The sequence below is a fragment of the Meleagris gallopavo genome, chromosome 2 (genome assembly GCF_905368555.1).
Source record: "Meleagris gallopavo chromosome 2, MGAL_WU_HG_1.1, whole genome shotgun sequence".
Classification (NCBI taxonomy): Eukaryota; Metazoa; Chordata; class Aves; order Galliformes; family Phasianidae; genus Meleagris; species Meleagris gallopavo.
The window spans coordinates 4143647-4160535 of NC_139405.1; the positions used below are offsets into that span (position 1 = coordinate 4143647).

Sequence of the window (16889 nt, forward strand, 5' to 3'; positions counted from 1 at the left end):
TTAAAAACTTTTGTTTTAAAATGAGAGGAATGCAGAAGTCTCAGCATGGTCTTATTTTTGTAATAGAACTAGATGTAGACATTCTTGTGGTTGAACTTAAAAAAAAAAAAAAAAGACGAAGAGGTAATTTCTTGCAAATGGGAGTTGACTAATGATTGAGAATAGATTTGCAAATACAACTATATGATGTTGCTCATAATGGGTGAGCAAATGGATGAGGCCAGGTTCTTCTCAGTGGTGTGTAGTGATAGGGCAAGGAGTAATGGCCTTAAACTTGAACATGGGGAATTCCATACTAATTTGCAGAGGAACTTCTTTACAATAGGTGTGACAGAGCACTGGAACAGGCTGCCCGGAGGTGTGGTGGAGTCTCCTTCTATGGGGATATTCAAGAGCCATCTGGATGCCTACCTTTGTGACCCGTTGTAGGGTATCTTCTTTAGCAGAGGTTTAGACTTGATGATCTCATCAAGTTGCTTCCAACCTGTGATTCTGTAATAGTATAGCTTGTTTGAAATCTGTACCCACTACCCTCTTCCCTGTGAAGCTGATTTAGGTGTTGTCATTGAGTGAATAAGAGTAAGAGCAGGATGTTTAAATGCAATTATGAACTCACTGTTGAAAATTGTAGAAAGATTTCATAATGGTGCAACTTGTCTCCTATTTTATTGGTAAGTTTTTTTTACGTGTTACTGGTGTGAATTAGTTGTGATTTGAGAGAAACTCTTCAAATTGAGTGGAGGTTATCCGGATATTTCTGACTGTGTGTGTATGGTCTGGTTACATATTACAATATTCTTCAGGATATTAAACCGTTCATTCAGTTTAACTGATATTTACCTCCTTTTAGGAGGAGGTTTTTTCACTCAAAGGGTGGTGTGAACTGGAACAGGTTGCCCAAGGAGGCTGTGTATGCCCCATCCCTGCAGGCATTCAAGGCCAGGCTGGATGTGGCTCTGGGCAGCCTGGGCTGCTGGTTGGTGACACTGCACATAGCAGGGGGTTGGAACTGGATGAGCATTGAGGTCCTTTTCAACCCAGGCCATTCTGTGATTCTTTGTTTCATTCTATGGTGGAAAAACAGCTTATTCCTAGCTGCACCTTCAGGTTCTGTTTTGGGCAGAACTCTAAGAGGATTTAATTGCATTTTAGTAACCTCAGGCAGGGTTTTGAGGGTGTTCTTCTAACTTACGATAATGTCTTTTCTCTCTGTTAGGTGATATTTTCCTCCTTTCCAGCCCTAATACTTCAATACTTGAGAGTGGATTGTACTCACATCTATTATCTTGTTCTGTTTGTGCTTCAGGCTGAGGTCGAGCAAACAAACAAAGCAATCGTTATGTTTTAGCATTCTTCTTCAGTGAGCACATTACAGTCTATTCAGAACTACAGTGAAGAGAGGAAAGAAACATGAAGCTTCAAACAGCTCTTTTTGAAGCAATCCATGGAACTATAAGAGACAAAAAGGATATATAGGGGCCCTGGCACTGTTATTGACAGAAAGGGTTTTGGCAGAAGGTTTGCTGTGATCCTTTCTGTGGCGTAGGAAGGAATTTCCTTCAGACTGGACTAACCATTAAAAATGTCTCTACTTCTAGGAGTTCAAGGCATTCACTGGAATCTTCCCAGGGACGATGTCGTCTTTGACGATGAAAGCTCATTGCCGGGACAAAAGAGGAAGTTTCTTTAAGGTAAATAGGATATTGAATTTATTCCAGTAGGAGAAGGTGCATTTGGTTGGAAGCAGTAAGGTTGCAGTAAAATATCTTAGTCTCTTTGATCAATAAAATAAAAGCAATCATCACTTTTCCTGACAGAACTTACTTTAGTTTACATTGTTCTTCACTCTCTGAGATTTTTAACTTAACAGACCAATATAAAATGTAAAGCGTGTGGCTTTATGTGAAACTAGTGCTGCATATTGTGCAGTGCAATCAGTGATATGTAGTGAGCCTCTTCTGTAAAATAGGAAGCATTTCACTGAGGATCTCTTCTTACAGGTACTGTTTGTGGTTAGAGTACCACCCAGTTATTTCATGTATGTGGTATTTTCCTATATGCTGAACTGAATTTTTGGTGTAGAATAGCTTGCACGCTTGTTATTGATACTGAGAGCATAAGCTTACTTATGCACAAGCATGAAATTATTAGAGCTTTTGTAAGCAACATATATGTAGTTTTATTTCCGTTGTTGGAATGAAAAGCAGTTTCATTTCACAGCCTATTTGATTGTAAGAAAAATCAGTGAGGTTCCTTGTGTATAGATTGAACATTGACAAAAATGCAACTTTTGGATTCTCAGTGTGTTTTTCAGTTGTTGCTGTTCTGTTTTTTAAAGCTGAAGTGCATCTTGTTTGCAGTGAACAAGGAACTGGCAATTAGCTCACCACTGTACTCCCAAAAATCCAGTAACACATGTCGTGGTCTTCAGGTGCCTACATACTTAAAGGGAATCTGATCCTTCCTCTCTTAAGAGACTCAGCCTGGTTTTCTTGTGTGACGCAGGCACTGTGAGTTAGTTCTGTTCTGGCCTTGATGTTGTATCAATAGAGAGAAAACAGAAATAAGTGCATGTATTGTTTCAGTGTTAACTGTTTTGAGGTGTCATGGCATACAGCACGCCTACTACAACATATTCCAGTGAGAAAGTTCCAGGGAAGAGCCCTTCTGTTTCCCTCCAGTTCCTTTCCATTGCAGAATAGAGCTAAAGCCTGGGAACATATAAAGTGGCCCAGAAAGGAAAGAATGGGATATGCACACTCCTTTCCCAGTGCCCCTGGAAAAACATCAGAGAGCATGGGCATAGCCTCTCTGAATTTGAGGTGGTGCTCAGGAAAGTAGAATCCTCCATTGAAGCAGAATCCATCATTCAGATGCTCCCTGAAGCTCTTCAGAAATGTGTTTTTCCTCTAGGTGTTAATATCTTGTTTTTAACCTTGCTACTGCTGGAAAATGAGACCTCGAGCACTCCATGAGAAATTATTTTATGTATGTATAATATGGGAGGTCTAGTGGCAATGCAGGAGTTAGTTGTAGAGAAGGCTATAGATAAGATTTCCTTCCAGAAAAAAGTCTTAGTTGATCTTCTGTGTAGTTAAAACTTTCGATTGCACTGTGTGGAGACAGCTGAACGCCATGTACTCCTGGAGAGCAGGTCAGGGAGGATGCTATCCAAACTGTGCAGTGTATTGGAAGCATGCTGGCAGTGTCCTGCTGTTAGCTAGGAAAACGTGCATATTTTTCTGATACAATGAAGAGAATAATGGTTCACCCAGAGTGGCTTTGGATCAGGGTTGAATACAGTTCATTTGAACTTGTGTGTTCTGCACTAGAATTTTCCTGTTTGCATAATGGCAGGGTCACACTGGCTGCCTTACTGACCAAAGGTTAGCTGCTTGCTTTTGGCTCTATCAACAAGCTACAGGTGCTCCTGAGCACTGAATTCACTTGTCACAGTTGATCTCTGTAGAATGTGTGTTGCCTGCTTGTAGCTTCCATGGAAAGGTGCTGGTGTGTGCTACCATCTCAGCCTAAATTAAGGCATACTGCATTCCTTTTAGTGTTTCAACAAATGTGATGAACGGCCTTTAAGTAGTGGGAAGCTGTTGCCATATTGCAGTATGTTCTTAAGTCCCACTGCCTGTTGCTCCCAATACCCTGTGTTCTCTTCGCTGGTTGTGTTCCCCCCCATTTCAGGTGTTGCTCTTTCCATTCCCTGTGTTCCTCTAAGACAGAAGTGCCTTTCTTTTGCTGCTTGAACCAAGCTAATGGTTGGGGCCAGTTCTAGCAAATAGAGTAAAATCAGCAGTATGCTACGGGAACAGGGGAACCACGTAGTTGTGTTGGCCAGTGCCCTCAGCACAAAGAGCTGTAATCACCACAGGCACACTGTGCAAGGCCACTGCTATGTTAGTGCCTTCGTAGTCCTGTTGTGGTGACTCATGTGCATCAAAACGTTTCTTTTGTTTGATCCATCTTTTCCTTATCTTAAGTCAACCTTACCAGGCCAATCTTTGGGAAACCAATGAGAAACGCTGCTACAAGAGTGTGTTTTCTTGTTTAGCTCACTCAGTTCTGTGCAGTCAGCAAGAAACAGGAGTCATCTGGGGACAAGAGCTGCTTCTCAGTTTTTTGCTGAGTGACTTTTCAGTGAACAGTTGTATTTCCAAATTCACAGCAAGAAATGGTCTTAGCTAGGAGGAATATTTCTAGGTTGTCACTTAAGCATGTGCTGAAGGAATAATGATGTCAGTGGAACTGTAAGCAAATCCTCAGCAATTTTGTGCAGTGCATTGATACCTCCTTGTGTAAGTAACTCTGGGTTTGAAAATAGATGCTGGAATAGCTGTTTTGTGTTCCTCCTGTTCACCATGCGTGTAGTTACTCGAAATATTGGGAAAGCAGTATACCAGATCAATGAGAAGATGCCAGGCTGCTGAAAGGTTGTGACAAACAGTGTCAATTGAAAAGCTAAGGCTGGACTAAATTTTCCTGAAGACAGCCTGGTAAGACAATAATGAGAATAAAATGAGAATAAAAATGAGAATAATGAGAATAAAAGCTGCCTCAGAGCTACCTTTTCAGACCTCTCATCATCTCTGGGAACCTGCATTATTTGATCACTGTTCTAAACCTATGATGTGGAGTTGGGAAGGCAGGTAGGCAGCATTATACCCAGTGGATGTGTCTGACTGTGCATGTACAGTTATATTGCCTTATCCTCCTTTTCCTCTCTTGTGCATGTAAAATTATGAAAATGTGTACATTTGCTGCAGTCAGGTGAGTGAGGGAAGAAAGCACTTGACACATCAGGTTTTTCAGTTTAATCAAGGTCAGGCTGGATGGGGCTGTGAGCAACCTGGTTTAGAGGGAGGCAGCCCTGCCTACAGCAATAGACTTGGAACCAGGTGATCTTAAGGGTCCTTTCCAACCCCAGCTATTTTGTGACTATGAATTTACTTTGTGTGTGTCTGTGTTTAGAAGACCTGGTCATTGGCAACAAGTGGAGAAACTCCCAGCTTTCCTTTTCTATTTGGTTCTGAAATAATTCCACTTTCTGTAGCTTCCAAACATCTCTTATTTTTTTCCACAGCTGTTAGTACACCAGGGAAGGTGTTTTACAGAGTGACAGTTTGTGTGTTTATAGTGTAAATTCTCCCAGGTCTTTATACCTAATACTTGCAATTGATGAAGGCTGCAACAGAAGGTTGTAGAAAGGAAGTGGAGATGGAGTTAAGCTGGGCAATTTCAGGCCTGAGAAGCTTGCCAATGGCCATAGAGACAGTCTGTGGTAAAGCAAGGGACAGAACCTATCTCTGACAAGCATTCTTTTTACGAACTTCTTTCTCATCAAAACTTTATCCACTCGTCAAGCTGACCTGAGCCAGCATCAGAAGTTTTACAGCACTGAAGCTTTTCTCTCCCCCAAATCAAATATCAGTTGAACCTTTGTTGGTACAGATAAATAAGGTGGTGAATAGTGTTAGTGGTTTGGAAATTAATACTTCCCTGTGCAAAATAACCAAAATTGCAGCCACATAGCAGAATGTGTAGCTGTATATAGAGGTACAGAGGAATCCAGAAATAGCATTCCCTTTTTGGCTCATTGCTGGCGCTTTGCCACCTCGTTACACAGGGTGCTTGTGGAGGGCTGCTGCACTCTGCTTAGCAAAACAGGAAATAAAAGATGACATGCCAAGAGGATACGGGGAAAAATGAAAAATGAGAGGCTGGCAGGAAGGAAGTAAGTACTAGGGCTCGTTTGTCCTTCTGATGTTGGCCTGTGTTGCCTTCAGCCCATGCTCTCTTCCCAGATTAGAAACACTGATCTTACCTTTTGCTCCTTAGCTATTGTAGGGCGTGGAGCTTGGAAACGTTCTGCAGTGGCTTTCTTAGATCTTTTAATGTGCTTTAAGAAAGACGACAGCTTTGTTAATGCTATTTACAAGCTTATTTACACTTCAATACAGGCAACAAGAATTTGGTTTGCTGTGGTGGTTCTCTCTTCAAACTGGGAGACCCTTCAGGAGTTGAATGAGTAAAACAACCTTGTAGCTATGCTGGGCTCTCAAGAAAGGACCTACTCTGTTTCTCGTTCTGGTCAACCTGTGCTTTCTGAGATGCACAACAGTAATGTGTGTCATCTTTAGACTAGCACCTCAAGAATGCATTGCTTCTAAGGGATATATTGCAGTTCAGAGCATGCTCTGATTTTTGCTGTTCACGAGACATCCTGGAGGATGTAAAATTGAGATGCATTTGTTCTGCTGAAAGAAGACTGAAAAGCTGTGGTGAGTAATGTTTGCGGTCTGTATATGGAAATTACATTGTTACCACTGCCAGTTTCTAAAAGCTGGGATCAGTTTTGCTAAACGAAGAATCAGCTGACAATAAGCATTGCTTGATGCTTTATGAAAGGAAACATTGTGGTTTTAAGATGCTTGCATGTCATTATTTCATTCATGGATTTTGGGAATATAAACAGTTAGTGCATGGGTATTTGTAGCAATCTAATGTTTAGGATAGGTTTGGTTAGGGAATATCTTACTGTGATACTATGTGAACTCATACTGTCTGAGTCATTGTTTGGGTTTACAGTGATAGTACTGTTTCTTTTCAACTTACAGAACAGTGCTTTGTCAGTAATAAAAAAAGGAAAAAAGTTAGACACTAGAGTAGCTAGTTAGCATATTATTTAAGTTCTGCTTGATTTTAGTTCTGCCTAATTGTTTGTTTACCACCTGAACTGATATCACGCTTTAAGATGCATTTCCTCTTTATAAAAAGCTTCTTCCTTCTGTAGCAAAGCAAGGTAGTATTTATGTCAGAGTTCTGAAGAGATCTGTTGTGGGCAGATATTTAAGACTTGGATCTTATCCACATGGGTCACTCCTATTTATTTTCATGGAAGCTACAACAGATATAAAGAGCATTTTATAAATAACTTTATTTGATAGAGCAGATTCTCAGCTACAAACCACTACTTTTGAACACAGTCACCACCATCAGCTGTGCATTTTCACCAGTTACGAACAGGAGCCTACGTGCTGTGCTGATGAAGACCTGCACCATTGAAGGTGACCCACTGTCTCCACTGCTGAAATGCACCACCCACCACCTCACTGTGCTTACATCCAGTGGTTGGTCTCCATCAATGTTCAGCAAGTATAATTGACAGTCAGTGGTGCCATTTTTTCCACACGGAGGATTGCGGCGACAAATTTTTGCTTCGTACACGCTTCCATGTCAGGTGTCATTCTGTCAGGCTGCTCCTCTGCTGCAATCTGTCACACAGCAACAAAATGTAATGGGATATTGGTGGGAGGGTTCAGCCTCTACTGCCATCCCACCAGCATCCACTGCTGATGTTGTGAGCCAACATAATGAAATAGGAGGCATTACTTCTGGAACCGTCCTTATGTTGTTTTACACAACTTTTGGAAGCTGCCATCTTTGGTCTTGATTTCAATTCTGTTGAAGCTAGTAGATGGATCTTCCCATTATTTTCAGCAAAACAGGAGTTGTACTCTTTGTGAACAGAGCGATCTGCTTATAGAGTTTAAATGTTCTGCTATCTTTTTAGTGAAAGGACCAGAACTGCCAGTTTTCTCAGGGTTGGTTCTAATACTGTTACACACAGGATCATTGCTGCATTTTGTAGAAGCAAAAGCTCCTCTATACAATGCTCATCATACAAGAAATTAGGTCATATATCCATTTACCTTGTGGTATTTGATAGGAATAACTTTTCAGGTGTTGATGTATCATTATGTGTCAGTTAATAGCAAGAACACAAGCACGAGAAAGATGCAGAGCTGCTGGAGGGTCACAAAGATGCTCAGAGGGCTGGAGCACCTCTCATGAAGAAAGGCTGAGGGGAGGTGGGCTTGTTCAGTCTGGAGAAGGGAAGGCTGTGGGGAGACCTCATTGCTGCTTTCCTGTACTTGAGGAGAGCTTATAAGCAGGAGGGGGACCAGCTTTTTACACAAGTAGAAAGTGATAGGAGGGGGGGGAATAGTTTTAAACTAAAAGAGGGAAGATTTTGGTTATTTAGGAGGTAATTCTTTACTCAGAGGGCAGCGAAGCCCTGGCAGTGCTGCCCGGAGCTGTGGGTGCCCCATCCCTGGAGGTGCCCAAGGCCAGGTTGGATGGGCCCTGGGCAGCCTGAGCTGGTGGGGGGCAGCCAGCCCATGGCAGGGGTTGGGCTGGGGGGGCTTTGAGGCCCTTTCCAAGTAGGAACTGGGTGCACTTTAAGGTCCCTTCCAGAATGATTACTACAACCAGAGACTGCAGCAGGTTGTACCTGAAAGATTTAGACCTTGTAGAGCTGGTTGTTCTACTATTAATCGCAGCTTGGAAGAGAAACATATTTCTTCTGTCTCTTTAGACTTCTAATCTGCTTCTCCATGTTGAATTATGTTACTGTTGAGCTGAATTTGTGGATGAAGCAGGTGGTGAGGCCTGACCTGTCAGCACAGTGCAGGTTCCTCCGACTGCTGCTCCTCATAGGCAGGAGGGCACAGCTCAAATCACTTGGGCTGCTTGAGGGGCAGCAGCTGGAAGATTAGTAGGACTAAAGCTGTACACTGAAGAAGGACGTGAATTTCTGAGGTTTTGCTTAATAATGACAAGTTTTTGGAAATGCTGCTGTATGGAGCTGTCTCGTGGCTGGGATGCCTGGGTCTTTAGCTGGGTTGGAAAGCTGGATTTGCTCCATCTGTCAGAATGTTTATGTACATTACAGTGTGCTGCCTGTCAGGCAGGCCTGATGCTGTTCCTGCAAAGAACATCCAAGGCAGCAAGCCTTGTGAACTTCGTAGTTGATTTCTGCTGTGTTCCCACCAAAACACCTCCCAGACATCTGGCCAGCCAGTGCTACAGTTCTCAATATGCAGCCTTAGCGCTAATTTAGCCCACTTCAGAATGAGTTTTGTATTCCATAGGATTGTGTTCCATCTGCACTGAAGTGTTATGATGTAGTTCTCTTTTAATTAAGTCCTCTGTTCGAGTTCAGTCCAACGCCTAATGTGGAAAGCAGCTCTCATTTGCTTATGGCTTTGTTACTTTTCACCTGCTAAAATACTGTAATGCTGGCTTAGCATTTCTTCTGGGATAACTCATGGTTGGAACTCTACTGAATATTTTCTATTTATCTGAGAAATGAAATTGCTTTCAATTACTGCTACAATTGGTCAGTTGACTTACTATTTAGGCTGTTGTGTATTCTGATTGTGAAGGCTACAGATTTAAAATGCTTTAAAGAAAAAAAAAAACAAACAACAAGACTCACCAGCCTGGAAAGTTTTATACAGGCAAAAAACAGGAATTATACTTCCTTCAAGAATGATTGTTTCCAGCCCTTTTTCCTTTGCTAGGGGAAGTTTAAATAGGATGTGATTTAAAAAAAAAAAGTTTGTAATCTGTGGTGACTAAGCTTACCCAGGCTCCTTTTCCACGCCTCTTCCACTTGCTTGACGTCATACTGTTTTTGTCCCTTTCCAGCTCATTGACACAATTGCCTCAGAAATCGGAGAACTGAAACAGGAGATGGTTCAGACAGATGTCACAGTGGAAGATGAGCCTGCAGATTTGCGAAGGTGATTAAAATGCTTATTCTCGTAGTTCTTGACAGTGTGCTGTGATAGGAATGTTTTCGTTGTGCTATTCTCTTGGGTGCCTTATATCCTAGTGCTTTCCTTCCTAGCACTTTCCATCCTGGAAACAAAGGGTGGAGTTTACCTTGCTCTTCTTTAAAGGAATTTGCCTTTGTGCAGAAGGAATGCCCGGAGATTGAATTGGTCTGTGTTTGCCTTAATATCTTTAATACATCAGCTGAGCTTCACTTCTGCTTTCTTGTGGCAAGCCTGCCATGCAGATGAATGGTCAAAAGAGGAATTTACTGATGTTGTTCCCATTCTTTATGGCAATGAGCTTTACTTTCACACTGTACAGACTTAACAATGGCCATTGCTCCAAATGGATTTGTGAAGATTCAACTCATAATGATGTGATTTATGTTTTCTGGTTATTAAGTAAATTAGACTGCTACAAGTTGACACTTCTGTGGAATATGGATTTTAGCTCATTTATATGCATCTTTCATGGTTTGTTGTTTTTTTTTTTTTTTAGAGAAATCATTATATTTTTGTAAGCTTTAAAATAATTGGAGGTTCATCTTGTAATGCAGATATTAATTTCATCCTTTTGAAACAGCTATAGGTGGGACTGTGGAAATTTGATGTAAACCTGGAGGTTTAAGTGGTTGTAGTGGGACCGTAACACTTTGCTTTTGTTATTCCTGATGGTTAATGACAGATAAATTGTTATCCAGAGAATGTTTTAACCATTGTGTTAAGATGAACTCTTTTATTTTCTAACTTGCTGTTCAAATAGTGGTTGCAAGAGGAAAGTAATAGTGTATGTTCTGTTTTATTGGGCTGCAGAGTCCGCTCCAGAGCCTGGTGGGCTTTGCTCCACAAAATGGATAAGGGTTGGTTGTTTAGAATTATATCCATGGGTTTTTAATTTTTTTCTATTATTTCTGTAAACACTATTGAAGTGTGCTAAAACCTTACTGCATTACATTTAAATTATTCATGTTACCTAAAACATTGAGCAGCACCTTTGTTGCCTGAGTGGTGAAGAACAGACAGCTGAGGTAATTGAAGTCCTTCCCTGTGGCCTTGGTTGCACATTATTCAAGTTCTAAAGCTTTTGACAGTGTGGTTCTTTTACAGAGGCAGAAAGGCTGCTTCATTTCAGTGAACTCAGCTAATTAATTTCAATGATGATTAACTAATTTTCAGTTTTAAAGCTGCTTGTATCCTTGAATGCACCATAAGCATGAAAGACTAAGATTCATTATCTCTAAAATCTTGGTGAAAGCACTTAGCTGGAAACAGTCAACTACAGTCTCCTGTTTTGCTAATAATTTTTAACAGATTTTTCTGATGAAAGCTATTGTTTTGAGTGCAGAATGTGTTAAATGTTAATTGAATTAAGTTTCCTATTGAAACAGAGTGAACAAACTTAGAAAAAAAAATCATTTTCTGTTAGCTGTTTAAGGTAACATAAAATATGAGATCTGCATAAATTAATCGAGATCATTTTTTATATTACTACATAAATCTGAGCTGTGGGCTTCTGCAGAAGGAAAAAGTAGGTGTGAATTATATAACAACTGATAATAGCAAAAGTTATAACTTTGCAGTTATTTTATAACTTTATAATTGATGTAAGATGCTTTTATTATTGCAAAGCTGCAGTTCAGAATTGGTATCTGGATTTTTTTTGCATCTAGAGAAATTAGACCCAGAAGGAACGTGTGTTACTCTTGGTTTTTTACCTTTGCCTATACCTGCACACAACTGGGACAGCTCTGCAAAGTCAGGTCTGTGGGATGTCTTGGTTGTGTTCAGAGGAATAAGTACACAAAGAAGTCCATGAAGCCTCATGTCTGCAGCTTCAGTGATCTGTATAGCTGTGTGGTGACTTCCTGAGGTAGGGCCCTCCTGGTGATACTTTGGAGATGCCTCCTCTTTTGAAGCCTGTGATACAAGTAATACTGAGAACAATCAATATTGAGAGCCTTCTTGTTTGTACCCATTGGCTCTTGCTGCAGTGAGGCACCACTGAGCACAGCCTGGCTCCATCTTCACTGCACTCTGCCTTTTGCATCTATATGGATATTAATGAGATCTCCTGAGCCTCCTTTTTCTATGATAAAGTCCCAGCTCTCTGTGTCTCCTCATAGGAGAGATGCTGCAGTGCCTTGCTCATCTTGGTAGCTCTATGGTGGTCTCTTTTCAGTGCTGATAGGTATTGGTTTGCTATCATTAACAGGTATGTAGGTATTTGGCAACCTTTTCCTCAGCAGCTGTGTCCCATCCCTTCAGTTTGGGTTTTAACCAGTTAGAGCAAGACACAGAGATACAGACCAAAGGAAGATCTCGGGCAGGGCTGAACAGGGGCACTTGCTTTGTAGGTATGTGATCAAGATGTATGTTGTGGGCATGAGGGAGATCATCCTAATTCTCGGATTCAGCCAGTTCTTTATCCTTTTTGCTGCCTGTTTCTGGGAGTTAGCATGAAACCAGGTGAACGCAGAACACCACCGCAACCTCCACCAGCAATGTAATGGCTGCACAACACGACATGTTGTACTGGTGCACAGAGGTCACAGCAACTTCTTATTCTGTATGCTTCAATGAATCAGGTGATCGTGAGGAGTTCATATGGTTCTTCTTTCCATACTGTTGTTTCCAGAGAAGTAATGCACAAATCCCAGTCCTAAACAATGTTGCGGTCAAAGAGATGACAAACTCATGCACTGTGTTTCTCCATGGGAGCACAAGGGAAGGGCTGTGCACCTCAGTAACCACGAGTTCTAAACAACCTGGCAACCTCTGTTCAAATTCTAATTTGGATCTGTAGAATTTGGCTGTGTTTGACAACATTAAGCCACCCATGTGGAGGAGCGCTGTGACCTGGGTATGTCTGCAAACCCTGACTGGTAGCAAGGAGCACCTGGCCTTGTAACTGATACCAGTTTTGCACCTTCCTCTGCACGTGATGCAGTTCTTTTTCATAGGCAAAGTTGTTTCCCTCCCATACAGATTCTCTCTGCAACGTGTTTAGTTTCCACCCCTTGGGCAGTTAAACTCACAGCCAGAGTCTGTGCATAACTCATTTTGCCATGGCTATCTTTGGTTTGTAGCATTGCTGCCTGTAACCCGTTCTGAAGGTGAGTGGAAAGTTTCTGCCCAGTATTTCCTGGAGGTCCTGCTTCTGAAAGCACTGCTACGATTCATGAGTTGACTTTTGTGGAGTTTCATGTGCTGTAGTGCTGGGTTCTGCTGGGACTGTGGTCAAAAGCAGAACCTAGAAGTATTATTGTGGCAGTTTCAGTGCCTTGTCGTAACATGTAAATACTAATTCCCTTCTGCACACAATATTTCTGTATGTTCTGTGTCCCTGAAGGGCGTTACTGGCTGCTTTTTGGTGCTCAGGGAGGGAAGATGTCTGCACTTTAGATGCCTTGCAAATCTAGAGGGTGTTATATCATAAGTGAGCAAACAGTAATGAAGTCAAAAGGAAGGGAGAAGGTGTGTAGATGTTAAGTGATCCAGGTAATGAAATTTTGAATGTTCTCATGCAATCAAAGAAAGATCAAGCAGCTGTCCATGCCATTTGTTTTCCTCTGTAGCCCTGTCCATAGATGCTGTAAGATGCTTACAAGTGCTAGAAAAACCAAGACAAGACTTTAAGTTATTGAGTTTTTGTTGTTGTTGTCATCCTTGTTTGTTTTTTTATAATTCAGTGCTATTGCGTTTGTGAAGCCTCTTCTGCACTTGCTCTGGTTACAGTAGTTGGCATAATATGTTTCCTGCCTGTCTGAAACAGTCTGGAAGAGCTTCAGTTTGCAGCGGGGAGATGCAGCTGCATTGCCCTCTGCTGTTCAGGGCCCCCTGTGATGGCAGAAGAGCACACCCTCTGCACCTGATGTTTTTTCTGACTCCGTATGTGATTTGCTTAGCTCTTACCTGTGCTCTATTATCAGCATCAGGAGTGTTGTTACTGGAGTAACTGCTCTGCAGTGATTTCTAGCCCCAGAAGGATGGCAGGATGTACTTCTAAACTCAAAAATTAGAGCAAGTGACACATGCAAATGTACTAGGTGTTGTATTATGCACAAGTGATGGATAAACTTGGCGTAGCAAAAGCAGTTCCTGAAGTACTCAGTTTTCTTGGATTTTTGATTCAAAACTAGCACCTGTCGCCTTCATTGCTTCATTTAGAGGTAGTTTTAACTAACCTGCCACTAATAAAAAAATAAATAACCTTAGTTTGCCCCAGTCACACTTGATTTAGCTTTTCTTTTGCTGTCATTCTTTGCAGAGGAATCAATCCAGAGCCAAATAATTAAAAGTATAACTGCCTGATTCCTTGCCTATTGTGAGAGGTGTAATTCTGAGTTGCGAGAGGAGGACTTCTGTTTGCAAAGATGTAAATATGTTGAGAAATTAGAGCGTAGACTGCAGAAGAAAAAAGATCTGCCATTGTGCATCAGTGAAGCTGTGCCTTAGAGAAGCTTATCTGTGCTGGAGAGGCAGGGGTAGTTTATATAGGCACGTATATCTATATCCGTTCAAAGTGATTGCTGAACTTTGGCAAGCTCACGGAATAATGCTAGAGCTTACCTTATTATTAGCTGTTAATCTTGGGGGTAAGTGAAAGAGAGAAATCATACAGATAAGAGAATACGTGTACTAATAATATGAGTTCTAAATAGAAGAAATAACTGTCTAGGCTGCCAGCAGTGCCATTAGTTTTGTTGATCTCTGTGTTTGTTGAACTGAGGGATTGTTTATAACTAACATATGACTTCATTTCTTCACAGTCTAGTAAAGAACATGGATAATGTCTCTCCAGAGAAAAAGGATGTAAAAGGCTGTCCTCGGGACTCTGGATATGACAGCCTATCTAACAAGCTGAGCATATTGGACAAGCTCCTGCATACTCACCCTGTGTGGCTCCAGCTTGGTCTGAACGATGCTGAAGCCACGGAAATTCTGCGTGCGCAGCCTCCTGGGGTAGGAAGATCATTACATTTTATTGATACAGCTGCTTGTTGTAAAACCAAACTGACGTGCACAGGCAAGTAAATGCACATTCACGCACTGCATTAAAACAAGGAACACCAAAATATCCACCACAAAACCAACACCCACAAAGCTGCTTCTGTGTGTGCATTGGATAAGCTAAGTGAAAGCTCCCTGAGAGGTTGGCAGCTGGACGAGTTTGGCATTGAGGAATAGTTAGAGGTCCTCTGCAGCTGAGAGAGCATAGAGTGCTACAATTAGAGCTCTGGAGTTGGACTTTGCTAAACAGCGTTATAACAGATGCATTTCCACCATATGGAAGGAGAAAGAACATGGATTTTGTCTTTGACTAGTGCCTGTTAGGGTGCTGTAATGGAAACCAGGTCCTCCCTGCTTTGCTAAGGCTGGCAACCTGCTTCTATATCCTGTTGCAGAAGACTTGCATGAACGGGCTGCTGTGACACACCAGTACTCCATCAGCATCTCTCAGATTCTGCAATTTGACTCAAAGCTGGGGGTTGCTTTGTGTTAAACTAAAGAGCTCATAAAAGGGCATAATAAACTTGGTGTCATGTATCTGTTACAGCAAGATGAAATGCTTTTCTAAACAATTGACTGCTGTTTCACACCAACTTGTTGGATCTGGTAGATTCCTGTATTGAATTGAATTAAATTCTGAGGTGTATTGTAAAGCATATCAGTGATCATGAGATTATTATAGTTTTTTTTGTCCTCAGTATCTGTCTCTATTAAGGTACCTGTGATGAAGCTAAAATTTTATCTCTTTCCTTTCTCTACAACAGATATTTTTGGTTAGGAAATCTTCGAAACTGCTGAAGAAGGTCATATCTCTGCGTCTGCCAGGCGACTGTGGGCCCTGCCTGAAGGAATTTGCAATAAAAGAAAGCACATACAGTAAGTTTTAAAGAATTTTCATCTATTTGTCTCCCAGTATGAGCCAAGAGTAGCTGAATTGGTGAAAACCACAGCAGAAGATACTCAGATTCATACGTAAGTCACTCCAAAAGTAATGCCTCCTTTTTACTTTCACGTAAACTACAACAGCTAATAAGAGCATAATAAAACTGGTTGATAAAGTAAATTCTCAGCTACAGAACGCTATTTTTCAAAATAATTGCCCCTGTTAGCTCTGCATTTCTGCCAACAAAATGGAATATTTCTATCATGGCATTGCTGATTTGGGGCCTAATTGGTAACAAGGGGTAATTAACCACTGACTCTTTCACATGAGTGACTTAACACATGTGGAAAGCAGCGTGACTGGCTGTAGTACGGGTGTATTTAATTTGTCATCTGTGGCTGTGTCCCTAGGCTTGTTATGCATTTGCTAGAGGGTAGGGAATTAGTATGTTGTTATCATTCAAGAGCTTAGTTTTACCACAAGGGGGAAGTATATACTGATGGTTTTTACTCACTATTCCTGATTGAGCTTTTCACCACAGTCTGGGACCTGAACATACATCTCTTCTTAACAACCTTTACCCCCCTGCCAAGATCATCTGCCTGTTGACTACCTGCAATGTTAGTGCATCTCCTGAAATCCCTTTACCTGAATGCATCAATAGCCAGCTTGGCTAGTCCTTCAGTGTAACAGTTAGGTAAAAGATGAGTACCTGACTTTGCTCTGGTTCATGTGCATACAGACTTCATATTCACAGAATCACAGAATGGCCAGGGTTGGAAGGGACCTGAAGGATCATGAATCTCCAACCCCCCTGCCACATGCAGGGCCAGCAACACTGGTGATCCTTGCTTTGGGGAGCTGATCTTGCAGCATGGAGTACTGACAAAATTGCATTGCTGCTGCTCACCAAGAGGCATTGCTGGCATAACCAAAGCTTCTGCATGACTGTTTTTTTTCCACCAAGCCAGGAACTCTGCCTGATTTCAGTCTGAATGTCTTAAGCTTCTGCACCACAGGAAGTACTTTCCTTGAGAGATGAATTTCAAAAGAATTCCTCTGTCTGCAGAACTGGAACTGTGTGTGCACCTGCATAAGAGATCACCCCTCTCATTTGGCTTTTCTGCTATGCGCATGGGCTGAAGAATCAGACTTCACATTCAACCCTTCCTAGAAGCTGTCTGAAGCTCTTTAAGATCAGCATTTGGTCTTATGACCAAATAAGAAACCTGTCTTCTGGCACTGTCGTACTTAGTAAATGATCTTCCTTCAGTGCCTTGGTCTCAGCCACTTGCAGAGGTAGAAGATTTGGACTGTGTCAATGTAGGAGCTTCTCCTTGATATCTTTTAGTTCTTGGGTGAGATTT

At 41.6% G+C, this 16889-nt stretch overlaps 1 protein-coding gene across 4 annotated transcripts in view; it reads left to right on the forward strand.

The window, feature by feature from the left end:
- RIN2 (Ras and Rab interactor 2) overlaps positions 1-16889 on the forward strand; it is a 59293-nt gene that overhangs the window by 22388 nt on the left and 20016 nt on the right. For 3 of the 4 annotated variants that reach the window (XM_085218674.1, XM_085218675.1, XM_085218676.1), the window contains 4 exons: positions 1599-1691; positions 9502-9596; positions 14399-14591; positions 15404-15515. In XM_085218674.1, the coding sequence (XP_085074800.1) occupies positions 1599-1691; positions 9502-9596; positions 14399-14591; positions 15404-15515 (493 nt within the window). Of the gene's footprint in view, positions 1-1496; positions 1519-1598; positions 1692-9501; positions 9597-14398; positions 14592-15403; positions 15516-16889 lie in introns of those variants that run through there. The other variant, XM_085218677.1, reaches the window with a different exon arrangement.